Source organism: Heterocephalus glaber, unplaced genomic scaffold, assembly GCF_053883595.1.
Source record: "Heterocephalus glaber isolate CG9 unplaced genomic scaffold, H.glaber_assembly_v1.0 deba00001553, whole genome shotgun sequence".
Taxonomy (NCBI): Eukaryota; Metazoa; Chordata; class Mammalia; order Rodentia; family Bathyergidae; genus Heterocephalus; species Heterocephalus glaber.
Genome location: NW_028258344.1, coordinates 24,114,833 through 24,127,809, shown reverse-complemented (window position 1 = coordinate 24,127,809; position 12,977 = coordinate 24,114,833). Strand labels below are relative to the sequence as shown.

Sequence of the window (12,977 nt, the reverse complement as noted above, 5' to 3'; positions counted from 1 at the left end):
GCTGGGATTGCAGGTGTGCCCCACCATACCCAGCCAGAGCCAGTTTTGACTTTGTTGATTTTCTCTATTGATTTCCTTTTTTTGGTTTCATTGCTTTTTGGTCTGATTTTAATTTTTTTCTTCTGTTTACTTTAGATTTACTTTGCTTTCCTTTTCTAGTTTGCCAAGGTGAAAGCTTAGGTGATTGATTTCAGACTTTTTTCTTTTCTAATATATACACTCAATACTATAAATTTCTCTGTAAGCACTGCTTTCACTCCATACCACAAATTTTTTTTTTTTTTTTTTGGTACTGGGGATTGAACTCGGGACCTTGCGTTTGCGAGGCAGGTGGCATCACCACTGAGCTAACTAAATCCCCAGGCTTGCAAATCACAAATTTTGATTAAATTCTGCTTTCATTTTAATTTAGTTCGATGTATTTTTAATTTCTCTTGAGACTTCTTCTTTGTCCCATATATTTAGTAGTGTATAGTTTTCTCTCCAAGTGTTTTGGGAGTTTTGAACTGTCTTCCAGTTATTATTTCCCCGACTTACAAATGAGTTCTGTTCTAGGAGAACGTTTGTTAAATTGGATTTATTCATAAATCCAACAAAGTGAGTCTTATACACCCTTGACACAAATATACAAAGTATATTGCTTTGCACTTCCTAGCAGTGCCCTCCAATCACCACTGGTTTTCCTCTTGCTTCCGCACATCCTGGGCTCTGACTGAGCACTGTACAGTAAGCAGCAGCAGCACAACTGTGACCATGTTGGGCAGACCCAGGAGCTATTTCTGCGATTTGTTCATATCTAAATGTGCTCCTAATGTGAGGTCTGTCTGTACCTGTGAAAGTTCTCCACTCGAATTTTCATAAGGTGGGGACTTCCTATAGTTCCACTGTGGTCTGAGAGCAGGCATTATGATTTCTACTTTTAAATTTGTTAAGTTATATCTTATGGCCTAAAATATGACTAACTTGGTGAATATTCCATGAGAATAGTATGTATTCTGCTATTGTAGGATGAAATCGTCTCTAAATGTCCATTATATCCAAACAATTGAAGAGGGTATTGAGTTTGACCACATTCTTACAGATTTTCTGACTGCTGAATCTGTCTATTTCTGACAGAGAGGCATTGAAGTCTCCAAATGTAGTAGTGGATTTGTCTCTTTTTCCTTGCAGTTTGATCACATGGTTGTTTTGTTTTGGTCTTTTTTTTTTTTTGGCTTTCTATTGTTAGGTGTATACATATTAAGATTGTTATGTTTTCTTGATGAATTAACGCCTTTATTATTAATGAACTGTTTATCTTGAACATAATTCATGTTAGAAAAACTAAGAAAAATAAAAGTTTTTCTTTTCCTTGCACTGTTTCTTCTCTTTCTTTATGTAGATATGAATTTCTGAGCTTTGTAATTTTCCTTCTTTCCAAACAATTCTTTTTCCCAAAGAATTTCTTTTAACATTTCTTGCAAGGCCTAATGGCAACAAATTCTCCCAATTTTTGTCCGAGCAAGTCTTTTAAAAAAACATTTTAGATATGTCACTTCCCTCTCTTCCTACCTTAATGGTTTCTGAAAAGCTGTAAGTATAGCAGTTCTTATTTTTATGCCTCTATAGGTAAGGTGTTTTTTCTCTCTAGCTTCTTTCAGAATGTTTTTCTTTATCTTTGATTTTTCTCTAGTTTGAAAATAATATGGCATTCTGTTTAGGCATTTTTCTTGCTTGGTGTTCTCAGCGGTTCTAGGATCTGTGGGTTTGGTGTATGATACTAATTTGGGGAAATTCTCAGTTGTTATTATTTCACATATTTTTTCTACCCCCCCCCCCCCCACTAGGGGTTGAACCCCAGGCATTCACACTGAGGTGTTGTTCCCCAGGGCCTTACAGGTTCGTCCCTGAAGCATAGCTTTGGAAAGATAGAACCTGTCCGCTTTCCTCTTTCTCTTTGGTTCTCCCTTGGTCTCCCTCTTCCTGGTCACTGTGAGGTGAGCAGCTTTTCTCTGACATGCCCTTTAACCATGATCTTTTTGCCTTGGAACCAGCTGACTGTGGATTGAAACCTTTGAAACCATGAGCCAAAGTAAATCTTACCTCCTTTAAGTTATGTATGTTGTTACTTTGTCCCAGCAACAGAAGGCTAACAGCCCCAACAACTGTGTTCCCTGGAGTTTTCTCTCAAGCTTGTCCACCGTGAGGCTCCAGCAGTTTGTTTTATAGTTCACATTCCCCTTCCTCTGCACTGGTTCCCACAGAGGTTAGTGCTTGGGGGTTCTGGTTTGACCAGCGCCTCTCTGTATTGGCTTGTCTTTGGGGGTAACAGTTTCCCCTGCAACCCCCACTTTTACATAGGTTTAAAAAGAGTTGTTGATTTTTCAGTTTGTTCAGCTTTTTACTTGTTAGGAAAGACTGGCAGCTTCTAGCTTCTTATATGCAAGACTGGAAACCAGAAGTTATACAACTTTTCAGTATCATATTCTACGACCTTCATGTCTATTTACAAATGTGCAGTTATTTGTATATCATTATCACTAACAACTGTCTCACCTTGAAGTTCTTAAACTCCTGACTTCTTTCTTTACCCTTATGTTCTCTAATTCCTTAACAACACTTTTCACTACCAGTTCATTAACTTTTCTCTGACCCTATCTTCCTTCATAGCCTGGGACCACTTGGAACCCATTCTGCTGTCCCATGATCTCACTGACTTAATCTTTTCCCACCTTAGAACTCCCTCAGACAACTTACATTGCTTTGCTGTGAGTGCCGGGTTCTGTTAATCCAGGGACTTTCGACCTTGGCACTAATGATAATTTGGACCAGATAATTCTTTGTTGTGTGGGGCTGTGGTGTGAGTTGTGGTATGTGTAGCAGGATTCCTGGCCTGTCTGCCGTGGATTCCAGTAGCACCCCCATTGTAACTACCAAACATATCTCTAGACATTGCCACATGTCCTCTGGAGAGCAGAATCATCCTGGCTGAAAAATACGAGGTTAGTCAATAAAATTTGATGGTGACTAGGTCTATAGGGAATTGATTAATTTTTTTTAAATCTACATTTTGGGAAGTGCTTTGCTTTAGGCACTGTTTGAGTGCCTTACAGATGGCCACGTATGTATTCAATCCTCACAGCAAACCCGTAAACTAGGTCCTAGAATTATTAACCACATTTTATAAAAGGAGAAAACAGCAGAGAGTCACAGAAAGTTATGTCGTCTGCAGAGCTGGTTAGTGGCAGGGACAACATGTGAACCGTATGGCCAGACTTCAGACTTCCTTCAGGAGTTCTTCCATGCCAGTCCTCACTTAACTGCTGCACAGCTGTTGCTTTAGTTCTTTACTTCACTACTTTTATCTGTTGTTATCTGTTGTTGCATACCAAACTACCCCAAACTTAGTTCTCTGGACAATTTATTCAAAATTTTTATAGGTGAGAAAAAAAGATTGTATTTATTTTTGCTAGGGCAATAAGTACCTTCTTACCAGGTATTGTGCACTTGAGATTGGCTAGTCTCCCTTTATAGTTTTTAATTATTCCTCTTGTTTTCATCCTGTCTTTTCATTCTAGTCTTATATTATCCGTAGCACGATTAAGTTCCACATCTTTATGAAGTGCTTCGGGATAGATGGCTTTCTTTCTCTTTTTTTTTTTTTTAAAGCTTTCATCTTTCTGCATTCTTTTTGCGCTACCATTTCCTTCACTTTGCCTCATTAATTACCAGTCTTTTACATCCTTTTCTGCCCACTAGCAAGTGTAATAAGTATGCTTTGGATTCTTTACTATTCTCTTTCAGTGTTTCGAGTTTATAATTTTTTTTCACTTTTTTCGTTCATTTCCATCATTTAATGGAATTTCAGGAGGGAGCAAATATCTGTAAGTACTATGTATGTCTTCTTTTTTTTTTTTTGGTACCGAGGATCGAACTTGGAACCTTGCACTTGCGAGGCAGGTGGCGGCACCACTGAGCTAAATCTCTGGCCCTATGTATGCCTTCTTGAACCACTAATCCCTTTATTTTAATAAAAGAACATTGTTAGGAGCACCACATGTATTGGTTGGTGTTGAGGAAATGAAAGTTATTGCAGGACAGTTAATAGAAGTGTTTCTGAAATTACTTGTCAGAGAAGATGCATGCTGAAATTTTTTCTGGCTAAATAGCGTGAATTAAGCAGTACATACTATTTCATTATTTTTTTTGTTATTGTTTGCATTAAAAGAGGAAGCTGGGCCAGGCATGATGGCGCATGCCTGTAATCCCAGCACTCAGGGGGCTGAAGCAGGAGGATTGCTGTGATTGCCAGCCTAAAAAAAAAAAAAAAAAGATGTTTCTGTCTTGTGGCAACTTTTATTTAAGAATCACACTATTCAGGGCTGGGTATTTAGCTCAGTAGTTCTGCCGCCTGCCATGCAAGCGCAAGGACCCGAGTTTGATCTCTGGTACCCCAAAAAAAAAAAATCACTATTCAGTATAACATGTACCTTTGAACAGCAAGTATGGTACGTGTGTAAAATGAAGTAGTTGGACTAGTTGATGCTTCATGTTTCTTTTAACACTAGTAACCTTTGATTTTAAGCTATATATTAAATGTTATATACATGATTGTTATGTATATGTGCTTAATGTATATTAAGAATTTTTAACAGTTTTTGAATTCTAGATTTTCTATATGAAGAAGAAAAGTGTTCTATACAGAAATCATTTTAGTTAGCATTTGATACATGTCTTTTGAGGGATTTATAACTATATATTACTATAAGAATATATTTGTAAGTTTAAGTAAATAGTATAGAAATGTGTGTACTTTTTTTGGTGGTGGTGCTGGGGTTTGTATATGTTAGGCAAACAGTCTACCACTGAGCTACACCCCTGTCTCTATACTGTTTTCTTAAACTATGAGATAGCCAGTGTTCACTGAAAGTTTATATAATAAACCTAATGTGTGCAAAACTAAACTTACTCTCTTACTTCTGTTGTATTGCTCTTTCCTCCCCACTGCATTTCTACTGGTAAACATCTCTGTATCACTTGTTTTCCTGTGGCTACTGCTTTAGTATAGGCCCTTCATCATCTCTATTCTTCCTAGCTAATTGGAGGAGCTTCTTGAAAAGTCAACTCTCTTTCCAATTTTTCTTTTTCTCCCTCTGGTCATCTTACACATTGCTGCCAAGCTTTCTTTTCAGAACAAAGAACCAGTACTGTCACCCCATTGATTAGAAACCTCTTTTGACTCCCTCCTGCTTACAAGATGTTTAACCCACTTAGCCTAGGACACAAGACTCTTCACAGCCAAAGTGTGAGTAGCAGTTAGTTCAGCAACATTTTGAACCCTAAGCTCTGTTATTATGTTGGTTTAATGCTGTGTTCCTCTACCATTTCACATCTTTTTATATCAAGGCCCAGAACAGAGATTAGTACATGATGAATGCTTAACACTCAATACATGCTTACTGAATAAATGGCTGAAAATGGTATTGTTCTCTTATCTGTAATCCTTTTACTGTCCCCGTTTCTACATAAACAGTCCTGTCCAACTTTCAGCCTTCACAAGGTGAAAGTAATATAGAGAATAACAGAAAATCTGAGCTCTGTAACCAACTCTTAAAGTAAGCAATCAACTCCAAATTACCTGCTTTACCTCTGACAGCTCTATGATACAGACCCAGTGGTTGGCAGGGTACCTCCAACCTTTGCAGTCTATGTCGCCATGAGAGCAGCTAACAGTGTTGGCCTAGATGCTTTATAAACAGGACTCCTTGTCGCCAACATGTATTGTGGAAGTTGTGACATTTATTACTTTTAGAAGTTACTTGACAAGTAAATGAGTGTAGCTGAGCTTCTGCCTTAGGAATTCAGAGATGGTTCTAGACTATGATTTTTGAAGGAGAGCTTTGTCTGATTGTTTGATATACCTTCTCAAAACCAGTAATGAATGTGCAGTTTAAAAGCAAATTTAGGTGTTAACCTAAGGGCCTTAGGCTTGTGGTCAAAATCATTTTACTCCTGAAAACACATTCACCTCCATTGTAAAATGTGATGAAGTAAAGGCAAAAATAATGGCAGAGAAAGCAGTAACATTTTATTTCCACTTGATTTTATCTTGTTTTATTTTATTATGGTGCTGGGGATCGAACACTAGGCCTTGCACATGATAGCCAAACACTCTACCATTGAGCTGCATCCATAGCCTTTCTTATTTACTTATTATTAATTTTTTTTTTTGAGATGAGGCTGCTAAGGCACCCAGGCTGATCTTGAACTTGGTATCTTCCTGCCTCAGCTTCCATATGACTAGGACTAGAGGCATGGGCTGCCGCAGATGGCCTCAAGAGTATCTTTTTTTTTTTTTTTTTTTTTGGTTTTTTGAGGCAGGGTCTCCCTTTGTAGTTCAGGGTTTCCCTGAACTCACTAGGTAGTCCAGGCTGGCCTCAAACTCGAGGCAATCCTCCTTCCTCAGCCTTCCAATGCTGGGATCACAGGCATGTGCCACCACACCCAGCATTATCTTTTTTTTTGTACTTGGAATCGAACTCAGGGCCTCATGCTTGCCAGGCAGGCGCTGTACTGCTGAGCTAAATCCCCAGTCTGGAGTATCTTTTTCAATATATATATATATATATATTTTTTTTTTTTTGTACCGGGGATCGAACTTGGGACCTTGTGCTTGTGAGGAGTATCTTTTTAAATAGTAGAGGATGTTCAATTTCCTAGAACCAAGGGGGGAAATATCACTATCATACTAAATGTCTTCATAATTGTAAGGAAGATTTTAGAAAAAAGACCTAGAAGAGGGTGAATTGTCTTCAATAGATGTTTAACTACTGGATCTGCTACTTGACCTGCCTGTTATCTGAGGTTCTTTCAATTGGACTGTGGGTTCAAGTAAGAAAGGAAGCCTGATATGTATGCAGTGCAGAAGTTGGGTAATGGGAAAGTAGGTTAAAGTAGGCAGGACTCTCACAGGTGGCAGGCAGGACAAAACTCCCAAGGTGATGCTGTCTGCCTTTCCCTGCCGCAGTGCCCATCAACTGTCCTGGGCGTCACCACTGCTGTATAGAGCCTATAGAATATGTTTTTCCCTCTTGGCTCTCTCCAAGAAAGAACTGTTTTTTAAAAAGTGGTTGCTTAAGGAGCTTTAATGTTGTACTTTGTAGAATTATAAATTGATGTTACGATTCATGTCATACACTCCTGGCTCCTTTTGCAGCCCAAGCTGACATCTAGCTCTCTGACTGGTTTAGATTGATCCGTCTTTGCTAAGGATTCTTTCCGGGGAGTTTCAACCCAGTGAAATAAATTCATCATTATATCCTCCCTCTAGCGCCTAAGGGACTTGATGTCAACCAGATGACTTGACTTTCTTTTTCTTGAGGCAGAGGTCATAAACTTGTGGTCTGTGGGCCAAATTCAACACCTGGGTACATTTTGCCTGATTTGTAAAATGGGAATTTTTTCCTTTTCAGTGTATAGCATTTAAAAATTGGAAATTTTACTTTAACATATGGACTTTGGCATCTTGGCTAATAAAACATGTGGCAACAACCACATTTGATTGCAGTTCCAGCTGCAGTTAAGGAGTGGCTGTACCTTTTAGACTGTGCACAATACTGTTCTACATAGAAGCCTGCATGTGGTCCAGCATTTGAGCTTATAATCTTTACAATAATACATGCATTAAAATTAAGTCATGATGTAATTGTATAGTTTAAAGAGTAAATATGCTCTTAAACTCTTAATAATTTTCCTTGCATAACAAATTAACACTCTGAGGACAGGATGTAGATAACCAAATTGTTAATATTGTTCTGTGATTAATTCTCATAAATGGAAATTTAGTACTTCCCTTAGTTTGTGCCCAAAAATGCACACACCATACCATTTGCAAATTAAAATAAGGCACAAATCGGTGCTCATATATTTCTATAAAAACATATATTTGGAAAAAAATTGGAAGGAAAAAAAGGAGTAATCAGACTACATTATGCGTTCAGCCATACCTCAAGTAATTTCATTCTGTAAAGAGACTCCTAGAATGTGAGCAGCACAAAATGATTAAAGAAGGTACTTCCTTTGGAATTTTACTTGAGGAAAAAGAAGGAAATTAACTCAGATTGTTTAAAATTATTATATAATGGGTCTGGGGATGTAGCTCAGTGGTGCCTGCACCTCCTGACAAGTGCAAGGTCCTGAATTCAATCCCCAGTATTGCAAAAAATAAAAAAATAAAAAAATTAATTATTGTATAACTCATGTTTAGACTGGTAATTGTGATGAAGGGTTTTAGTCATTTTTATTGGACTGTATATTTGAATTCATATTAAAAGAATAGTCATTCTCACTAAACCTGAATCACAAAGCATTGTTTTGCAAATGATCAGTACTAGGAATGAAATCAGTGGGATCCTTCGATGCCTTCTTCACATTCAGATTCTGACACCCTCCAGCCCCATTCTGGGAGGTTTGGATGTAGACACTGCTGAGCTCCTTACCTGCTTGGGCTTCTGAGACTCACTGTGGGCCACAGGTGTTGACTTTTTACTGGTTACTTTTAGGAAAGAAAGGGAGGAGGAGGAGGAAGTTTAAGAGCATAACTGGCTGTTTAAAGCAAAGTTCCACTTACATTCTTTTATTGCTACAAAATGTAAATGTACAGCAAATTGACTTTTTGAAATTTCCCTTTGACTTTATCATATTTACCATATTATATCTTAATGTTGAATTTTATGTATATAAATATCTCTTTTCATATTTAGGAGTCTCCAAAAGATGTGGAATCCTTTGCATCCATGTTGAGACACTCTCCTCTTATACAGATGGGACCTGCCAAGGATAAACTGGTCATTGGAAGAATCTTTCATGTTGTGGAGAATGATCTTTACATAGATTTTGGTGCCAAGTTTCACTGTGTATGTAAAAGACCAGAAGTGGATGGAGAGTAAGTAAAATCATTGCTGAGTGCTTTAAGAGTATTCATAAAAGTTGGTACACCTCAAAAGTATAGTGGGAGTAGGTGATATTTGAAATGAGAGAGTGTATTTATTTCTCTTGATAATGATATTAGAAGAAAAGTCTTAATAAAGTGCTTAAAAATACTTATTAGTCATGATGGGCCACATTCATTTCTTCTCAAAGCCATGAAAATAGTTTAGGGAAGATGTGAATGTTCATCCTGATAACAAACTATTCCACACCATAAAATTAAAATAAATTTCATAGTAGTATGTGCTGCATAGGCCCTTTTACCTGTAACTTTCTTTGCCCTTTCTCTTTTCTATATATTTTTTTTACTTTTCAGGGAAACCTCCCCTTTTTGTTTCTCAGTGCTCCATTTTCTTACCCCACCAAATTCTGATGTTTTGTCATTTTCTTTTATTTTATATCTCTTGTTCAGGACTATTATTTTTCTTTTGATATAAACAATTCATTCTGTTTATAGTTTGTACTAATATTTATGAATATAAATGTGCGTTGGGGACACCACTAAGATGGGAGATCTAGGAGTGGAATATCAAGTTAAAGGGGATGCTGAGCTAAGATGGGAAAGCAGTAGTAAACAAGATAGAAATGATTTTTTTTCCCTATCAATTTTTAATGTGAACTTTTTTTAGATTTCAGTATTTTTGGTATCAGGATGCATCTTATAGTTGACAGTGTTTTTTTTTTTTTTATCTAATAGCATATCAAGTAATGGCACATCTAGTAACCAGTGACATCTTAGTATGAATTACAGTGATTTAGAAATTTGTGATGTTTCAGAATGAATTATATTGTAGAAATGAATAAGGAGAGAATCTAGGCCTAAGTGTACAATGACGAGGATGAGTTGCCCCTCCTGAGAATTCTGAATATCAAAAAGTACAGCTCAATAAATAAATAAATAAATAAATAAATAAATAAATAAGTGTATGTGCAGGTGTTAACAGGGCTTCTCAGTTAGGGGATACAAGCTTGTTCTACCTGAATATGAATAGGACCTGATAAAATATATTGTTTTGATATCAGCATAATACTTCATGGAATGAGTTTGGAAGTGTTTCTTCCCTTTCAATTGCATGGAAAAATTTAAGGAGAATTGGTGCTAGTTCTTCTCTAAAGTTCTGGTAAAATTCAACAGCGAGTTCTTCAGGTCTTGAGATTTTTCTTAGTTGGTAGTTGATTGCTGCATCAGTTTCATTGCTTATTATTGGTCTATTCAGGTCTATTAGTTTATTCTTGGTTCAAATTTGATAAGTCATATGTGTTCAGGAATTTATCCATTTCTTTCAGGTTCTACATTTTATTGGAATATAAGTTTTCAGAACAGTTTCTAGTAATTCCCTGGATTTCTGTGGTGTCTGTTGTAATTTTCCATTTTTATTTCTAATTATATTGATGCAGGTCTTCTTTTTCTTTTGGTAAATTTGGCTAAGGGTTTATTGATCCTTTCAAAGAACCAACTCTGATTCACCAATCCTTTGTTTATATTTTTAGTCTCACTTTCATTGATTTTTTTTGCTCCGACTTTTATAATTTCTTTCCTTCTATCAGCCTGGAGTTTGGATTCCTTGTTTTTCTAGGACCTTGAAATGCATCAAGAGATTATTTATTTTCGATCACTGTTTTTCTAATGTAGGCACTTACAGGTAAAAACTTCCCTCTTAGAAATGCTTTTACAGTGTCCCATAGATTCTGATGTGTTGTATTATAATTGTCATTTGATTCTAAGAATATTTAAATTTCTCCTATGATTTTTTGTGATCCATTGATTGTTCAAGAATGAATTATTTAATCTCCATGTGTTTGTATGGTTTCTTTTGCTGTTGATTTCTAGTTTTATTCCATTATGCTCTGTAAATTCTTTTGTGTTTATTGAGACATGCTTTTATGGCCTAAAATATGGTCTGTTTTGGGAATTGCATGAGCTCCTGAGAAGAATGTGTATGATGCTATTGGTGGGTAAAACACTGTGTAGGTATCTGTTAAAATCATTTGTTTTATGGTGTAGTTTAACTCTACTTCTTTACTGATTTTTTGTTGGTCTGTTTGTGAGAGTAGGATATTAATGTCCCTCATATGATTGTACTTATGTCAAGTAGTTTTTGTTTTATGAAATTGGGTGTGCCATTGATTAGTACCTGTATATTTATGGTTGTTATCTCTTGGTGAATTATTCCCTTACTGATATTAGTGATCTTCTTTGTCTTTTCTGACCAGTTTTGGTCTTAAATCAACTTTGCCAGAAATTCGTAAACTTTGCTATTTCTGTTTGCTTTCAGGCTATACCTGTCCATCCTTTCATTTTCAGTCTGTTTGTATTTTTATGGGTGAGGCACTCTTGCAGGCAACATATAGTTAGGCTTTATTATTTTTTTTAATCTAATCTGGCAGTCTGTCTTTTTTTTTTTTTTTTTAAAGCAGTCTGTGTATTTTGATGAGAGAGTTAAGACCACTTATGTTGAGTGTTATTATTGAAAGGTATGTTCTGATTCCTGTCATTATATTATTTTTCCAGTACTTTATTTCTTTTTGTTTTCCTTTTGTTTAACTGTTCTCCCAGTGAAATTTATTCTTTCCTTTGGGGTGTTGGGTGTTGTTGACTTGTCTCTGTTTAAGATTTTCTTTTGTCTTGGTCATTTTCCTTATTGCTGAGGCACAATTCCTGACACCAACAACTTAAGGAAGGAAAGGTTTATTTTGGCTCGAAGTTTGTTGTGGTTTCAATCTATAGTTGTCTGGCTCCAAGGCAGGGTGGCATGGCAAGGCGAGACGATGTGGCAGGTGGCATTGCATGCTGACAGGAAACACAGAGTGACCAAGGGAGGAAGGATGGAGATATACCCTTCCAGGCCTTGCCCCAAGTGACCCACCTCCTTAGACAGGCCTTACCTCAGGATATCACATTTAGCTATAAACCCATCAGTAGACTAATCCACTGATGAATAGCACACCCCCATGATCCAGTCTCCTCCTTACCTGAGTGCACAGGCTTTGGGGAGACATCTAGATATAAACCATAGCATCTTAAGTATTTTCTGCTGTGCTGGTTTGGTGGTCATGAATTACTTTAGATTATCTTTATTGTGGAAAGCCTGTATTTCTCTGTCGATTTGGAAGGATACTTTTGCAGGATACAATAATCTAGGTTACCATTCATTTCTTTTTAGGACTTGTAAAACTTCACTCCCAGCCTCCTGGCCTTTAAGTTTTATGTTGAGAAGTCTGCTGTTATTTTCATGAGCTTGGTTTTGTATGTTATTTGACATTTTTCTCTAATAATCTTTAGTATTCTCTCTTGTCTTTTTTAATGGTGGAAAAGTTTCTCATTTGTTAAAAGTAGGAAAAAACCCAGAAGGGTAGGGGCAAAACAGGCTCTGCAGAGTGAGTTTAGGCTCAGTAAAAAGGGAGGAAAAAAAATACACTCTATGTGTAGGCTGGGCAACCACGAAGAGACACGATAGCTAGTATTCTCTGTTTTTAATTTCTGGGATTCTTGGTGATGGTTGGGCCATGGAGAGGTTCTTTTCTAATCATGTGTGTTTGGGATTCTAAATGCTTCATTCAATTGGGTATCCATTTCGTTAACTAGATTTGGGGAAGTTTCTTCAATAATTTCAGTAAATAATTTTTTTATACTATTGGTTTCTGCCTGTGCTCCATCCTTAAGACCTATGATCCTAAGTTTGTTTTAGATTCATCTACAAACTCTTGGATCATTTTTTTTATCATTTTTTTCATATTATTGAGTGAACGTTCTACTCCGTTAACCTTGTCTCCAGGTTCTTACACTCTGTCTTCTGACTCATCTTGTCTACTGCCAAAACTTTCAGTTGAATTTTTCATTATTTCCAGGATTTCTGCTTGATTCATTTTTATAATCTGTAATTCCTTTTTTTTTTTTCTGGTACTGGGGATCGAACTCAGGACCATGCACTTGTGAGGCAGATGCGGAGCCACTGAGCTAAGTCCCTGGCCCCTAACTTCTAATTCTTCAAATACATATATACACACAT

The 12,977-nt window shown here is 36.8% G+C and overlaps 1 protein-coding gene across 1 annotated transcript in view; it reads left to right on the top strand.

Moving 5' to 3' along the window:
* The window catches only part of Mrps28 (mitochondrial ribosomal protein S28), a 134,598-nt gene that overhangs the window by 24,473 nt on the left and 97,148 nt on the right, over window positions 1-12,977 (top strand). Inside the window, exon 2 of the mRNA XM_004842015.3 lies at window positions 8,742-8,923. Within this exon, the coding sequence (XP_004842072.1) occupies window positions 8,742-8,923 (182 nt within the window). The remainder of the gene's footprint in view (window positions 1-8,741; window positions 8,924-12,977) is intronic.